At 38.0% G+C, this 18,603-nt stretch overlaps 1 protein-coding gene across 1 annotated transcript in view; it reads left to right on the forward strand.

Annotated features, from left to right (window-relative positions):
- The first annotated feature begins 1,497 nt into the window (after positions 1 to 1,497).
- Positions 1,498 to 18,603, forward strand: part of LOC126819625 (tetraspanin-9) — a 143,606-nt gene continuing 126,500 nt past the window's right edge. Inside the window, exon 1 of the mRNA XM_050547755.2 lies at positions 1,498 to 1,709. Coding sequence (XP_050403712.1) covers positions 1,626 to 1,709 — 84 coding nt within the window. The 5' untranslated portion in view covers positions 1,498 to 1,625. The remainder of the gene's footprint in view (positions 1,710 to 18,603) is intronic.

Below are 18,603 nucleotides of genomic sequence, written 5' to 3' on the forward strand. Positions count from 1 at the left end.
CACACGTGAACGTTGACCCCCCCCCCTTTCTATCGTTCTATCTCTCTCTTTCTCTCCTTCTCTCATTAATAATTAACTAAATTAGCTTGCGATGGACGCATTGTGCAGTATTTCCTGTGGCAGAGTCCTCGGTAACACACACCGGAATTGATTAAATCGACAATTGATATTTTACTCTTATTAAACAAGACTGATTATAATAACCACTTGACCTGTTGTTTATCTACTGTAGGTCTACCACGGTCGGATCTAAATAATAAGGCCACCTGCAGATTTCATCAAGGTCACGAGATGTAAACAGGGCTAAGGCACGCGATTGTTGCCTGGGATTGTGGGTTTGGGTTGGGTTTAAGAATTACTTTTTTTTGAATTGTCAGATATCCTCTCACAGTCTTATATAACAACATTACATCTTCAACGGAATTATCGCTCGTTACTTTTAGTCAGTTATATAGAAGGATAGCTCGTGTTTGTCATTTTTGGCATCCCTTCCGGTTTCTTCAAATGTTCGTTACACATGTACGGTAGCAATTATCTCTGTGTTAAAATTATATTTGAAATGTGATTAACCAGTTCTATCACATATTATTATGGAATAATCGCGGACACCAATATTGTCCTTTAACTGGACAGCTTAAGAAATATTAATGTCTTCAGGGTCATAAGGTCACGTAACAAAGTGACCATCAAAATACCAAAGAAAAGAAAACAAATATTTTAAAACATATTTTACTTTTAACATATCCAACGGTTACCCTACAGCCAAGCTTACAAAATATATCAGTAATGGCCGAAAATAGATATGGCAAGTTTCTGGAATAGTCGAGGTAGGACATTTATCTTTATTCTTTTGATTTTTACCATCCTCGATATTCGATGCTTATTTGGGTCCATGAGTCAGGCCATGTGACACCCGCATGTACTTTAGAACAACCTTCGTGTTTTTTTTAAGCTTGGCCGTTACATCTCAGAAATGAAGTGAAACGGGGTTTAACGTCCTACTATTCTGCTCCGACCGGGCTAATGAAGACGGGCATACGCCATACGGTGTGTTATAAGGGAAATTTTGCCAGGGGATCTGTTACATACACGTAAACCTGTACATGGGACCTCGGTTGTTCGTCCCATCCGAACGATTATACGTTGTCCCTTGCCAGCGGCCGGAGAATCGAAACCACGCTAGTTGACTCCATGACAGACCGTATGATAGAACGCGCACGCGTTAACCATTCGGTCATCCAACCCCTCTGAACCACACTGAAACGTAACAAAATACGTGGTAAATGCTATATTTACTGAAGCTACTAATAAAAACAGACAGAGGAAAAAAAACCCACAGAGAATGTATTTTACCTCGATACAATAATATACCAACAACCACACACACACACACACACACACAAACAAATACCATACCATAAATACCATCCTAGAACAATCACGACTACTACTTATTACACTCGATCAACCAGTGTTTAGTCAATGATGGAATATTGATCAAGTAGTGGGAATGAGTGCACGTGAGATTCGTGTGTCGACCTAGTAAAGTTATAACAATCTCTGTGTGTTTACATCTCGTTTAGTTATGAAATGTTGATAATTTGTGTGGTTTGGAGGAGATTTCGATGGAGTTTGAGGAAAAGAAGCGAAAGGTAGAGTTGGCACTGTCTAACCGATCGAATAACGTGTATAGGAATCGTGAGCCTGAGGTAGGTGATTTTACTCATCATTATTATACAGTCTAACACTTACTAACTATAGTCCATATACATGTACACTACATATAGTTCTTATATCATGTAGAGACAGGGGGTGGAGTATTATTATACAGGATCTACCCATAACAGACTATATATTATAACATGACAGGGGGTGGGGTATTATTATAATACAAGAACTACCAATAAGAGACTATAATATAATATCATGACATGACAGGGGGGTGGGGTATTATTATAACAGGTTCTACCATAACAGACTATATATCTTTTATATCATGACAGGGGATGGAGTATTATATAATCTAACACTTAAAATAACAGTCTATTTATTATATAATCTAATACAGGTTCTACCAATAACAGCCTATATATAATATATACCATGACAGGGGGATGGGGTATTAGTATATAATCTAACACTTACAATACTGATGGGAAAGGGGGTGGGGGGAATATTTTATATATACACAAATCACACTCTATAGTGGGGGAGGGGGCACAGGGAAGGGGATGTTTGGGTTAGTAAACCTCCAACTGTTCTACCGTTATTAATATAACTCTTACTGAAAGGTGAAGAAGGGACACGATTATTGATATGTCCAGTATAACAGTGAGTGGGTGGGTGTCCACGCCACACCATGGTTGATTTATTTAGGTTGTAGAAGGCACGGGGATGGGGTACCCAATCCTGCCCCGGTTGATTTATTTAGGTTGTAGAAGGCACGGGGATGAGGTGCCCAATCCTGTCTCTGTTGATTGATTTGTATAAGACAAGCGGGCGGGGTCCGAGCTAGGGACACAATTCTTTATGTCTGCTGTGACATAGTAGGGGTAACCAGGTTACAATGGATATAGAGAGATAAAACATACACTGTAAAAGAATTACGCCCTTCTGTACATTACATCTCATTTTATATGTAAAGTCTTTGTTATTATACCCTATTATCTACTGGTATTATTCATACTCATTTACCATTCCATTGGTGAGGTTTGGGGTGGAAATAATTTCTCTAGTTTAGTCATGTCTAATGTTATAAAAATGGCTGTCAATGTCCGTGGGCCATGGAAACCCTTAGAGATTTTCAAGGCCCTCCTTCGTCTACCAAGGGTGGCACAGGTTAAGCTTACAAGGAAGTCCTTCATTTGTTAAGGGTGGCGCCAGTGAAGCTGACAAGGCCGTCCTAAACGTGTCAAGGGTAGTGCCAATGAAGCTGACAAGGGACACGTTTCTAGTCCTTCGGGCGGAGTAAAAAAACAGATCCACCCATGTGCACATTAGCGTACTCGTAAAAGAACATCTGACAACTGGAAATTAAAGAAAAGTGTCCAGAAACGCCACTGTCCGGTCAAAATTCTCCTCCCTCGTAATGCACACTTAACGATAGAAATAACATTTTATTGTCTCATGACTGAAGTATAGTGCTGACGAGACATGAAACCCCCAGTCCATTCCATCCCCCATCTCTCTCTCTCTCTCTCTCTCTCTATCATATGACTTGTAATTGTCTGACATATTATGTACTATGTCTATTATACAGGAATCTATTATAAAATATGTAGACAGACAGTTATTGTTGTGGGATGTTTATCAAGTGCTTTGTTAATTACAAACAGCGACCAACTTATTTTATACACATACCATTGTTCACATGAGTGTTACTATTATAAGATATTTAAAGGTTTTCTGTGCAAGAATGTGTTCTAGTAAATCTAGAAACATGTTATTATAGAACTTAATAGTTTTTTTTTTATAATAAACAGTTTCTTTATGTTCCCCAATAGTCAACTGTATCTAAGTTCTACCATAATAAACGGTTTCTATGTTCTACGATAATAAGCCGTTTCAACGTTATGTCATAATGAGTTGTTTCTACGTTGTACCATAATGGGTTGTTTCTACGTTATGTCATAATGAGTTGTTTCTACATTATACCATGAGTTGTTTCTCATTATACCATAATGAGTTGTTTCTACGTTATAGCATATGTCATTGAGTCGACGGGCGTGGTTTCGAATCCCCGGTTGTACGTGACAAGGAGTAGGGTCGCCTGTCCAACCTCGTAGGTTTTCTCCGGGTCCTCCAGTTTCCTCCCACTGCTAAAGACCGCTATGGACAAGCGAATTATTGAAATAAAATTAAACCATATGTTAGTCCCGAAATGACCTAGTTTGTGTCGAGTGGACGTTAAACCCCATCTCTCTCTCTCTCTCTCTCTCTCTCTCTAACTCTCTACAGCATAATGAGTTGTTTCTATGTTTACCATAATGAGTTGTTTCTACGTTGTACCATAATGAGTTGTTTCTACGTTATACCATAATGAGTTGTTTCTACGTTATACCATAATAAGAGGTTTAGTTGGCCGAATGGTTAACGCGTGCACGTTGCATCATACGGTCTACCATTGGATCCCACTACTAAAGACCCCTACGCGTAAGGAAATTATTGAAATAAAATTGAACCATATGTTAGTCCCGAAATAATATAGTTTGTATCGGGTGGACGTTAAACACCATAATAAGCTATTTCGAAGTTCACATTTTACAAAAACAAACAGCGTCAAAGTGCTACTCTGAGCTGTTTAGATGTAGTTAATTTAGACGTAATACTATTCGTGGCTTGGGTTTTGATACCCTTCATAAAACGTACACTAACTGCCCATTTTCTCAAACATTCCTCAAATAAAGGCGGCAACAAGAACTTTTAATTGACTTCTTTATGGTGAATAAAATTAAATTATAATAGAGATAACTATGTATATAAAACATTATGAAAATCAAGTGTTATGAAGTACATTTAATAGTTTGGAATGTGCGATAACAATATTATGCAGATAATGAGAATTAGCGTTAATGAAAACATCAAATGTTAAAGACGACCAATTTGAATTCTTCGTAAACTACAGTATAGTGAAAGTTGAATCTTTAAAAGGTATATCGGTCTAAAAACAGTTCAATTCCCAATGGCGGACCCAGAATGGGGAGGTGGAGTCTGGTGGGGGGGGGGGGCGCCTCTCTCTCCCATCGCCCAAACCAACAAAGGCCATATGTACAGAAATGAAATGAAATGAAATTGGGTTTAACGTACATGTGCATGACAGTGTTCTATGAGTGAAATTTTGCCCCGGAATGTAGTACCACGCCCTACTCATATTTCTAATTATAACTACGGGACCTCGGTTTTTCGTCCCATCCGAACGACTATACCTTCTCCATTGCCACCAGGCCCTTTGTACTGCACCACTGACAAGGGGGGACCACGCCAGGATCGAACCCGACCGAGGCTCAACATAGTTAGATAAATAGTTAGATAGTTAGTTGTGCATGGATCTTCGTAGTGTTAATATATATATATATATATATATATAATGTTTATTTATGCTAGTTTCCCCATTTTCGCGCGCGATGCGTTATAATAGGGCTGTCCCTATTGAGTCCACGATCTGGTACGTGCAGATACGTTCGGATACGTTTCGATACGATCAACACGATTGCTACGACTGAACTCAAGATATGATAAGACCTGTTTGGATCACCACGATTAAAAACACGATTTCAATCGTAGCGCGAATCGTAATAGTGGGAACCGAGCATTAGACTAGTATAAGTTTGGACTTCTAGTTTTCACTGATATATTATATAGTACGGTAATTATAAATATTGTTTTAGAATTCAACAGATACAATCATATAATGTTAATATTGTGGAATTCAAAAGATACTATCGGAGAATGATAATATTGTGGAATTCTGATGATAAAATTATTACCGGAATGTTGTAGATAATAGGTTATTTATATAAACATTTCAATTAAACAATATATCTGGGTGATCTGGTCTACAGGTAAACAGTATATCTGGTTGATCTGGTCTGCAAATCAATTAAATAATGATAACTTGACATTTCAAACAACATTCCAATAAAAAATAACATTATATATAACTATTTGTGTGAATGGAATTTGCTATTTTTAAAATAATTCTAACATTAAGGCCACATCAATGTAGCTTTATTTGGCCTAATACCTTTTTATTTAATTTTTTTTTCATATTACAGTCGTAACATCAAGTCACATTGGTGGCCCAGTGAGTAGGGGCACTGCCTCACTAACATGATGAGACAATACACCTATATAGCGTGCACGTTAAAGAACCCTTGGCGGTTGCACTTTAATTGTTGCCCTCATAGAATATTGTAAGGCGTGTGCCCGTCTTCATTAGACGGATAGATGCAGGAAAGTAGGACGTTAAGCCCCATTCATTCACTTATCCTTTCATGATCGGCTGAATTGAAACTTGAGAGACCTAAAATTTCAAATGTAGACAGATCACACTTTATCACCCCCCCCCCCCCCCCCTTCCCCCACCCCCCAACGAAACAAAAACAAAAAACTTAATCATTTATCCAAATCGAACTTCATCATCTACCCAAATCATTTATCAAATCAAGCTTCATCATTTACCCACATCAAGCTTCATCATTTACCCACATCAAACTTCATCATTTACCCAAATCAAACTTCATCATCTACCCAAATCATTTACCCAAATCAAACTTCATCATTTACCCACATCAAGCTTCATCATATACTCAAATCAAACTTCATCATCTACCCAAATCTAGCTTGGTCATCATTTACCCACATCAAGCTTCATCATTTACCCACATCAAGCTTCATCATTTACCCACAACAAGCTTCATCATTTACCCAAATCCAATCGATCCAGTTATTGTAACTTGATTTGAAATATTACACCTGTTCGTAGATATGTTAAAGTAGATATTTGACAGAAGATGAGATAATGGTAATATTATACTTCATACATCTATATTATACTGGATACTAGGTGCATTTCAAATCATAATTACTATGCGTGCGTGTTTTTGATACTGATGGATTACATATTTCAGGCCCGTATATAATAAAGGCTGTAATCGTGAACCAAGTAAAACCTGATGCTTGTCTTATATGTGTATCGGGTAAACCACTAAACCCTTGGCAGTTGGAAATCAGGGGCTAAGTGAGAGGGACAAAAAGAAGAGCTTTGCGTCATGGTTTTGAGTTTTTGCGCCCCTTTGAGTTGGCAAAACATCACGCGATTTCAATGCATTTTTCAACATTATAATCATAATCATAATTCTCAACCAGTGTCAAACATATACTGCCACCCCACCCCCTCCTTCGCGCAGTGACGCACACGCATATAAATATTGGTTGGTTTGTTGTTGGTTTTTTTTTGGGGGGGGGGGAGGGGCGGGACCTTGTTCCTCATGCAAAATCATGGGTCACCACGCCCCTGTTGGAAATCATTTTAAAGATGGCAAAAACGGTAGTGCCCGGGCAAACTTCCCCTCATAGCCCACTGCATGACATATGCCAGTCTTCGTTAGCCCGGTTGGTGCAGAAAGGTAGGCCGTTAAACCCGATTTCATTTGATTTGCTAAATATACACTATGTAAGAGAATGTCATCTAGAGCCAGTAAACATCCCATATATTGATTGATAATTGACACGCCATAAATTGTCAGTCTTTGTTATAAAATATCACTTATAAATTATTAAAAAATACCACAAACTTTAAAGGATCTGTTCCAGAGAACATTAGTTGGTTTAAATAGTGAAAGAAATGGGATTTAACGTCCACTCGAAACAAACTAGGTCAGTTCGGGACTGCTACTGCTAAAGACCCCTAGGCCCAAGCGAATTATTGAAATAATGTCAGTCAGTCCCGGAATTACCTACTTTGTGTCGAGTGAACGTTAAACCCATCTCTCTCTCTCTCTCTCTCTCTCTCTCTCGCAGGGAACACTATCTAGTCGTTCGAATGTAACCCAGATCCGGAGTACACGTTTGCGTGCACGTAAAAGACCTCTTGGCAGTTTTAATTATGTGAAGAGCAGGCTAAAACGACGGTTTAAGACCAAAACTGCCTTCATAGCAGAGAGGGACGTTAAACCCCAGTTCATCTCATTTTATTCACTAGAGAATATATTTGGGACAAGTAGCTAAGTCTCTAACCCAATAGCACCCAAAGTCTTCGACACTGAAAACACGAATTATTTGTCAATTTAAATCAACATTGATGTTGTGATCTTACCGGTAAAAGGTGACTTTCTGATATCCAATAATTAAGGTAAAATAAAAATTGTACCGTAATGCGTTCCAGCGCCATTTGTAACAAGTGACTCGAAGAACGGTGCTATACATATTCCACGAATCATGTCAAAAGGTGACGCTATATTCTTATCTGGAGAGCATGCGCAATAAATACTGTCGGTGTAGACTCGAATAACCGGATGCTCAAGATTGCCATTCGATTGAGACTTCTAGCATATTTCGCCGAACATAACTAATTAGAAACAACAATAAAACAGAAACGATTGAATGTAAATCAGTTTATATACATTCATATTATATTATTACATGCGTTGCGACTCATTTCTGTCAATTTCTAGGTGACAAATATTAGCGATTTAGCTCCTTTAATTATTGATTATGATAGCCAAACAAACATCATATCGTATCAGTATTATTATATGATTTTTACATTAATTAATTATAATAAAGTAATCTATAAATCAGTTCCTATTAATTATCATTAATTATAAACGATACACGAGTAAATTATGGTTTATTCTCTCCCTAACGTAACTTGATGGACTCATTACATCTCCATTTAATCACCTGTTCCATCTATTGATTCTAATAAATATTCCATAGTCCCAAATAAATGGCTTTTTCATATTGTATAATGTTTTCTAACCGTATATAATCAATCAGATTTTTAAAGTTGGATTCCCTTGGGTACCGTTTGTGTGTGTACTGTCAGTACAGAAACTAAACAATATGATCCACACTGATCAGCAGTGAATATTCGCTAGGCTGCTACGCTGCGGCTTACTGAGCCCCCAATAATAACCTTTTTCCTTCTGCAAATTAAAGATACATTAGTCAAGAGTTTAATAAAGAGTTGGTCATTCTTGCTATAATAATTCAAAAATAGATGATAAAAAAGAAAATGTTGAAAATTTCAGTCAAATTACTTTGTTCTAAACGGAATTATCACCGTTTGAAGTTTGGACTAGAAATAGGCATCAATTGTGTCTGCACCGTCTATGAGAATTGGCGATCGTTTGATTGACAGACGATAACTTCACCTACATATTCTCGATTATCAAGTATCATGCTCAATGGCTATGGTAGCCACGCTTGGCAGGCCTTTCATCACCAGTTACCGGTAGTGACATCAGCGACTAACGGTAAACGTTAGCTTGGTCCACCATTTATTGATTTAATTTTAAATGGACGACTGTTTAAATCCAAACTGTACCCAAACCATCTGTGGGTCTACAGTGTTGATTTTGAGCTTGTCGTGTAAATAAAGGTTTGATTAATAATTTCTATAAGTTATAACATCTGAAGCCTAAACAAAAACTTGCAATAGGCAGATTTAGCTCTTGCATAATATATGTTTCAATTTTAGAACATTTTTTAAGTATTAGAAAAAATAAATAACGGTGTTTGAAGTAGGCTATAAGTAAGTACAAAATACATGTATGTCTTATTTTGTGTAAATGGGTATGCAAAATGAGTAAAAGGCACCATTCTGACCGAACCAGTAACGTCTTATGTAAACAATGCACGCACCATTTAGTCAATGATTGACGTCGCGTGATGTGACGCCACGTGTTGAAAGCAATCATCTTTTGCAGAGTTATAAGAAGACTTTCGTAATCCTCAGTCAAACAGATTGAATATGATCATCTAAAATTAATTTCGCCTTAGATTCATCTGGTTGTTTATTGTTGCATTTACTAAACAACTCAAGACACATGAATAACTCTTTCTGATATGGTTTATATTCTCATATTGTGCTCTATAAACAATTAAATAATTTAGATTCCCTTGTGTTAACCTTTGTTTATGTCATATTGTCACTTAGTAAACAATTAAATAATTTAAAAGATGGATTCCCTTTTAACTGTATTGTCACTGTATAAATATGCGATCACTTTCACAATTTAAGCTTTCGATTCTCTGGAGGGTATAGTCTGGAAATGACCTAGTTTGTATCGAGTGGACGTAACACCCCCCCTCTCTCTCTCTATCTCTCTCTCTCTCTCTCTTCTTGGGGATAACCAGTATTTATATCTTACTAAAACCATAATGGAACGTGCAGGGCCGGATTAAGATTCCTAGATAATGATATGAAATGAGGTTTAATGTCCTACTATCCTGCTAATGAAGATGGTAAGCTCCATACAGGGTGCTTTTGGGGACGAAAAACCGAGGTCCCGTGTACACATTGACGTGCACGTAAAAGATCCCTTGGCAGTCGGAATTCGATATAAGAGTAGGTCTTAGCGCCGCTGACCGGGCAAAATTTCCCTCATAGCACAGGGTATGGAGTTTGTCCGTCTTCATTTGCCCATTCGGTTCAGAACAGTAAAACGTTAAACCCCATTTCATTTCATTTTCCAAATGAATAACTAGTCGAGTGGACGATGAACCCTATATTCGCCTCCGCAATCAGATCCGGTCGTGGGAGACAGATAATGCGTCAAGTGATACAGGCCATACACCTCGCTTCATTATCAATGTGAATAATATAGATCATCCACACTATCACGTAACTCAGTTCAAACTCAATTTTTCTAGCTGGAGGCCTTCAACCAAAACATTACCACAAAAAGCTTGTTAATAGACCCGTCTTGTCATAGAGAAATTCAACTTATTGTCTATGATAGGTTGAAGGAGTTGATGAGAGGCGATCTGAAGAACGCACCGTCTATTATATCTTGGGTTTACAATAGAGGAACAGACGTGTCCCCAGGCTACCAACCGCCACACTGATTAAGTTGTTAGCTTGGCTACTGCGTGAGTTAATCGCGTTAAACGACTAACTGAATTACGTATATATTTGCCTTCTGCTGGTTACAGTTATTAGAGATAACAGGCTCAAGGATACGTTTTTTTCTGCCATTTTGCAGCATAATACCAGACAAAAACAAATCATCTTTATAGCATTCAAAGAATCCTAATTCTACAGTTTCTGTGGTTCCTTTGAGATATTTGCGTAGCAAGAGAGTTTTGGTGTTCTTGGGTGAAATTGTACCCTGTGCCCGAGTGTGAGTTAATCAGGTTAAAGAAAAGCTTTTATACATGAAATCTATTTGTTTTTTGTTTTCTCTCCTTTTTAAAGATCCAATATGTAAGGTTTATATGTGACCGTTCTTGCATTAGTAGTTCAAAAATAGATAATGAAAAATGAATATATTGAAAATTACATTAAAATTACATTATTCTGAGCGAAGTTATGAGCGCTGGAAGATGTAATGTAGAGTGTTTATCATTGTAGCAACGATACTGGACGGAAGAGACCATCCATTTTATCGTTAAATTATAAAATCTTCCGTGCGTTTTAATCCATTTAAATCTCTGCCACCCGATGTTCTAGAGATTCGCCCGAGAAAGTTCATCGGGATTTTCCGACGTGGTTTCCCCTTGTCAGTGATGAAGGACGGCGGGCCTGACAAGGACAGCTGTCTAGTCGTTCGGAAGTGACGAAAAACCGGGGTCCCGTGTATACATTGGCAGTTGGAATTCGATATAAGAGTAGGCCATAGTGCCGCTGCCCGGGCAAAATTTCCCTCATAGCACACTGCATGGTGTATGTCCGTCTTCATTAGTCCAGTCGGAGCAGAACAGTAGGACGTTAACTCCATTTCATTTCGATTCAGATCGTGGTTTTAATGATGGAGTAATCGTGGCGATCCTTAATTATATTCAGGCCAGTCGTGTTGATCGTATATATCGAATCGTATCCGAACGTATCTGCACGTACCAGATCGTGGACTAAATAGGGACGGACAACCATATCGTAACGTATCGCACGTCAGTAGCATTTGACGCCAAACTACAGGACCTGCAATAGTCAGATTTAGCTGGGAACCTTGTAGCACCATGAGTCTTTTGTCTGACGTGGAGAGCGGGCGAGAAAACCGGTCGCCACATCCTACATACGACCCATGCATCTTTTCTTACTACATATTTCTGTAGCCTTGTGATCGTCTAGAATTTGTCTCTAGCTGTCTTTACTTCTGCTTCACGTTGTGTATTTACTTCTTCCAGTTTCTTAAGACGTTTGTCTTACCAGGAATAATAATACATATTTCGCTTCTACATTTTATATAGCATATAACTGAATACAGGTATACAAGTATAGCACAAATTACAATACTATATAGCTAAATCCACTTCTCCACCCTATCCAGCCTCTCGGCTGTCTAGGAACTCAGATGTACCCTCGATCTCTGGAATCTAATGCAAGTCTGTCTTACAAAGTTCCCCGGTTTCTCTTATAACCATATGAATATCACGCACAATCAAGTGTGATCATGGCCCTGAACTTGTGTAATTAACGATATGATTGGTTACTTTAAGCTAAATGATGCAATTAGAATAATTCCACTGACGTGTAATCTTGGGGTATTTTATAGACACATGTTATGGTTAATAACTATTTTTTATATAACAATATGTCAATTACAGACCAAGTTGGTTTAGTGCACACTATATATGTGAATATGTTTGAAATTACTAACTTGCCAAAGATATTAATTAATGAAATATAAAGTCATCTTATTTCCCTATTCCTTGTCTATAAATTTAAAAACAATGTCGCAACGACGATAGTGCTACAAACTAGCATTACTGATAGTTTATATAGCATTTAACGCCAAACTACAGGACCTGCAATAGTCAGATTTAGCTGGGAACCTAGCATTACTGATGGTTTATATAGCATCTGACGCCAAACTAAAGGACCTGCAATAGTCAGATTTAGCTGGGAATCTAGCATTACTGATAGTTTATATAGCATCTGACGCCAAACTAAAGGACCTGCAATAGTCAGATTTAGCTGGGAACCTAGCATTACTGATAGTTTATATAGCATTTGACGCCAAACTAAAGAACCTGCAATAGTCAGATTTAGCTGGGAACCTAGCATTACTGATAGTTTATATAGCGTCTGACGCCAAACTAAAGGACCTGCAATAGTCAGATTTAGCTGGGAACCTAGCATTACTGATAGTTTATATAGCGTCTGACGCCAAACTAAAGGACCTGCAATAGTCAGATTTAACTGGGAACCTAGCATTACTGATAGTTTATATAGCATTTGACGCCAAACTAAAGGACCTGCAATAGTCAGATTTAACTGGGAACCTAGCATTACTGATAGTTTATATAGCATCTGACGCCAAACTAAAGGACCTGCAATAGTCAGATTTAGCTGGGAACCTAGCATTACTGATAGTTTATATAGCATCTGACGCCAAACTAAAGGACCTGCAATAGTCAGATTTATCTGGGAACCTAGCATTACTGATAGTTATATAGCATTTGACGCCAAACTAAAGGACCAGCAATAGTCAGATTTAACTCTTACAGAATGCATCTTTAAATACCCGAGACAAAAAACAGATCAAAGAATTAATGAAATCTTTTGTGTAACAATCAAATTGTATTTAAAATACAACTTCATGACAAAAAAGGTTTTGGCGAATCCCCGGGGCAAACGTATGTCTGGAACGTTGAGGAACCCCAAACTCAAGCCTCGAGTATGATGTTGGCGAACCTGCGGACAAACCTATATGTCCGGGACCCGAGTGTAATTTTAGTCGTGTTAAACTAACTACTAATCGAATTTCATACATGATTACCTTGTTTGACAACAAAGGCTTCCTTTTCAAAATAAAAATAGAGAAAGAGGAGTCCTATTTTTATTGCATTTCAAACGTCTGATCCTTGAAAGGTTTCTCTTCCATCAAACAGTACAGTCTCTTGTAATCGAGGATGATAGCATACATGACGTACACATCATGGCATTTCTAATCATCGTTAACCACCGAATACAACTTTCCCGGTTCCCACGATTATGACATTTCATTGTACATATTGTATTATGTGATCAAGAAAACGGCATATTTTGGTAATCATTTTCCACCCTGGTACCACCTTATCAGAGGGTCTGACAAGGACAGACATCTCAATGTTCGGATGCGACGACAAACCCAGGTCCCGTGTAAACCCAATATAATCACCTTTAAATCCCCTAAGCCGTCGTGTCGCTGTCGGGACAAAGCACACTACATGACATATTTCCGTCGACATAAGCCCAGTTGGTGCAGAAAAGTAGGACGTTAAACCCCATTTCATTTCGTGTAATAGCCGATCGCTGCACTCTGTGTAGCATGTAATACATAGGACACGCGCTTCATGGAGGTCAACAGTATGTAAATCAAGTACATAAAATAGTTGCAGTGATATAATACACAGTACATATTCTTCGCGGGACAGTCTGTTTCACAGAGGATTACGAAAGTCTTCTAATAACTCTGTAAAAGATGACTGCTTTTAACTATTGGCTCAGTGGGGCATGCATTGTTTACATAAGACGTTACTGGTCCGGGCAGAAGGTGCCATTTACCCATTTTACATACCCATTTACACTAAATAGGACATATTTGTTACCTACATATACTTCAAACACCTTTATTTATTTTTCTAATGTTTAAAAAAAAATGTTCTAGAATTTAATTTGCTGAAGGATAAAAAGTTAATATTGGGGGCTCATTAAGCCGCACAGTGATTGTAGCGACAGTGCGAATATTTAGTGCTCAAGTACACCAACATCAAGGTCAACAATATTTAAATCAAGTAATATCTACAGTGATACATATAGTACACACTCTTCACATAGGTCAACAGTATTTAAATCAAGTAATATCTACAGTGATACATACACACAGAACATACTCTTCACAGAGGTCAACAAAATTTAAATTAAGTAATATCTACAGTGTTGTAATATATAGTCCACAGTCTTCACAGAGGTCAACAATATTTAAATCAAGTAATAGATAGAGTGCTATAATATATAGAACACACTCTTCACGCAGGTCAACAATATTTAAATCAAGTAATATCTACAGTGTTGTAATATATAGTCCACAACAATATTTAAATCAAGTAATAGCTACAGTGCAATCTGTTTTACAGACCTAATGCGACATCCGTCTTTTATCTCTGTCCAAGATGACTGACCTTTAAAAGGTCAGACCGCTGTAGTTCTAAGGGTGACGTCACATCACAATGTTTACCAACAAAGCAAGATGGCATCGATAACGCCAAAAAAGATTACTTCTGTGGCTTGTTTTTGTTGTTTTAAAACAAACACGAGCAGGTCAATCAGATTAGACGGTAAAAAATGTACTTCTGAAATAATTCAGAGTAAACAAACAGAAAAAAAACGTCAAATTGATGGTCACACGTGCGTTGTTTACATCGAACGTAGTAATATGAACTGGTACGGGCAAAATTATATCGTTTTACCCATTTTACGCCTCCGCGTACTATTTACTGTACCTATTTACGCTAAATATGGAATATTTTTTATCAAGATATACTTCAAACACCTTTATTTATTTTTCTAATACTAAAAAAAATGTTTCAGAATTTAATTTGTCGAAAGAAGTTAATATTTTGTAGTCATTAAGTCGCATCAATGTCTTCCTTATCAGTGATTGTAGCGGCCAGGGGAATATTCACTGCGGAGCAGTGTGGCTTCAGTTCTGTAATATGTAGTACACACTCCCCACGAGTAATATCGGCACTGCTATGATTACTTGATTGAAAACAACGATTGAAATAAAACGTGTGTATGCCGTGATACAACTTCTTTATTCACGGTATTAATACCAGATATTCCGATACACAACATGCGGTTATAATTAATATTACACAGTAAAATGTCGTATATCACGCTATATAAATAATACACAAGATAATAATAACCTAGCAGGTAGAATGCTACATGTATCATACACACTTTCTCTAGCATGGGACTTGAAATGAAATGAAATGGGGTTTTAACGACCTACTGTTCTGCTCCTAAGCTGGGCTAATGAAGACGGGTATACGCCATACAGTGTGCTGTGAGGGAAATTTTGCCCGGGCAGCGGCATTATGGACTACTCTTATATAGAATTCCAACTGCCAAGGGATCTTTTACGTGTACGCTAATGTATACACGGGACCTCGGTTTTTCGTCCCATACCAACGACTAGACAGCTGCCCTTGCCAGGCCCTCCGTCCTACACCTCTGACAAGGGAGAACCATGTCGGAAAATCCAGATAAACTTTCTCGGTCAATGAAGGATCGAACATGCGACCTCCAAGCTAGCGAGCCAGCGTCTTACCCACTTCATATATTGGGCTTAAATATTATATAAAATTCAAACAGTTCATTGGTGAAATGGTAAATTGTGTACTAGTATTAGAATGTGTCTTGTAATTTGACAGATAAATTGCTTAACATTCACTATTCCTCTTCGGGACATTCCAAGCCAAATTTCCACTTTTCATAAATCTGTAAAAACCTAAAATCTTACATTGTTCCTTTTTTTAACATTATCGACCTGTGTTAATATTTTTAAACATAAAAAAAGACTCGTAGTAGATTCTCTCTATACACAAGATGAATTGTTGAAGTACCAGCTCACTTTCCAGATGTTTTATTACTGAATCTGTGGAAATTAACTCAGATTTTATTATATATTAACAAGTATGTATTAAAGATAAAAGGCAACGGTGGTCGAATGTTCTGGTTTCAAATCCATCGGAATTTTCCAAGCCCGGTTATCACTTCTCTGAGGTGGAAACTGCGGGGTTGACAAAGAAAACGTTCCTAGACGTTCAGATAGGACGAAAACGTACGCCCCCCCTCCCCGTACACAAGGGCGTGCACATAAAATGACCCGATGAAAAGAGTAGGAAACGTCGTTGTCATGGCAAAATTATCTCGCTCGCATCGTCGCACACGTAAACATAGAAATTGAATATTACCACAAGGTTAGTCGCATAATGACTAAGTATTGACTTCACGAGACATTAAACCCCATTCTATTCCATTCCGCTCCGTTACATTTGTGATACTTGGTTGTATGACGGCGATGTGAAGTAGGCTGGCTGTATGACGATTATGATGTGATACCTGGTTGTATGACGCCGATGTGAAGTAGGCTGGGTGTATAACGATGATGTGATACCTGATTGTATGACGATGATGTGAAGAAGGCTGGCTGTATGACGATAATGCGACACCTGGGTATATGTCGATGATGTGATATCTGGTTGTATAACGATGATGTGATGATCTAGTTGTATGATGATGATGATGTGACATCTGGTTATATGATGATGATACCTGGTTGTATGAAGATGATGTGGATATATTTGTTTAGATGATGTAGTAATGGCTGTTCCTGTGTTTTACTATAGTTTATATAAAAACTCTGTGATTGTATAAAATATAAACAAGTTAATTCTCCAGACACGAGCAGAGATAGAACTTACAACAGACTAGGTCTGGTTTCTTCCTCAGATTTTATATACAACTGTTTCTCTTCTCAATCTATGTTCCGGGTATTGTCCTTCGTTCTACTAGAATTTAGGCCGAGGAAGATCATTAGTGCTTTACACTTGTCAGTGGTGCCGGACGGGAGGGACTGACAAGGACAGCTGACAAACTGAGGTCCCGTGTATACATTGGCGTGCACGTAAAAGATCCCTTGGCAGATGAATTCGATATAAGAGTAGACCGTAGTGCCGCTGCCCGGGCAAAATTTCCCTCAAAGCACACTTTATGGCGTATGCCCGTCTTCATTAGCCCAGTTCGGAGCATAACAGTAGGACGTTAAACCCCATTTCATTTCATTTTCATATTCTCTTCAACTGTTTCTGTGGCCTGTTATAACTGAACTGGATGAACACAAGACACTGTTCTGTGGAATACAATTAATTACTTTTTATTATCGAGTCATGTTTGATCGTTTGCGTGATTCAGATTAGAAAATCCTTGTCGAAACATCGCTTGGTGCGTAACATAATATTCCAGTAATTGTATTCTATAGAATTGTATCAGGTGCATCTCCAGTTATAAACAGTAATTTTATTTCGTAGGATTCGGTGTGCCCTGTGTGTTTTGACTAACAGTAATTTTGTACTGTGCATTTTGACTAACCGTAATTGTGTCCTGTGTATTCCGTAGGATTAAGTGTGCCCTGTGTGTTTTGACTAACAGTAATTTTGTACGGTGAATTTTGACTAACAGTAACTTTCTCCTGTGTATTTTGACTAACCGTAATTGCATCCTGTGTATTTTGACTAACCGTAATTGTATCCTGTGTATTTTGACTAACAGCCATTTTGTACTGTGTATTTTGACTAACAGTAATTGTCTACTGAGTATTTTGACTAACAGTAATTGTATCCTGTGTATTTTGACTAACAGTTATTTTGTACTGTGTATTTTGACTAACAGTAATTGTCTACTGAGTATTTTGACTAACAGTAATTGTCTACTGGGTGTTTTGACTAACCGTAATTGTATCCTGTGTATTTTGTACTGTGTATTTTGACTAACCGTAATTGTCTCCTGAATATTTCGAATAATAGTAATTGTGTCCTGTGTATTTTGACTAACCGTAATCGTGTAAATGTTGCCATGTATGTTAAATAACCTTGTAGGCAGTGATGAATCGTGGAGAGGATAACAGAAGCAAATGCCTAGAACCTGGGTCAGACAATTTTATTTTAAATATTTTGTAGAAACCGAGCATGACTTCCCGCCAGGGATATACTGCACAAACCACCATTTCAGGTCGAAATTTGAAAAAAATGATCGGGGGAAGACCCCCAGTCCCCTCAACCCCAAGTGTGTCACCTTGTCAATGGGACCTGCCAGCTACACTGCCTCATGGCCCGGCGACCTGATGATCCGTTACTGATTTTTGATCGCGATGCTGTCAAGGCACAATC

This window comes from Patella vulgata, chromosome 4, assembly GCF_932274485.2.
Source record: "Patella vulgata chromosome 4, xgPatVulg1.2, whole genome shotgun sequence".
Lineage (NCBI taxonomy): Eukaryota > Metazoa > Mollusca > Gastropoda > Patellidae > Patella > Patella vulgata.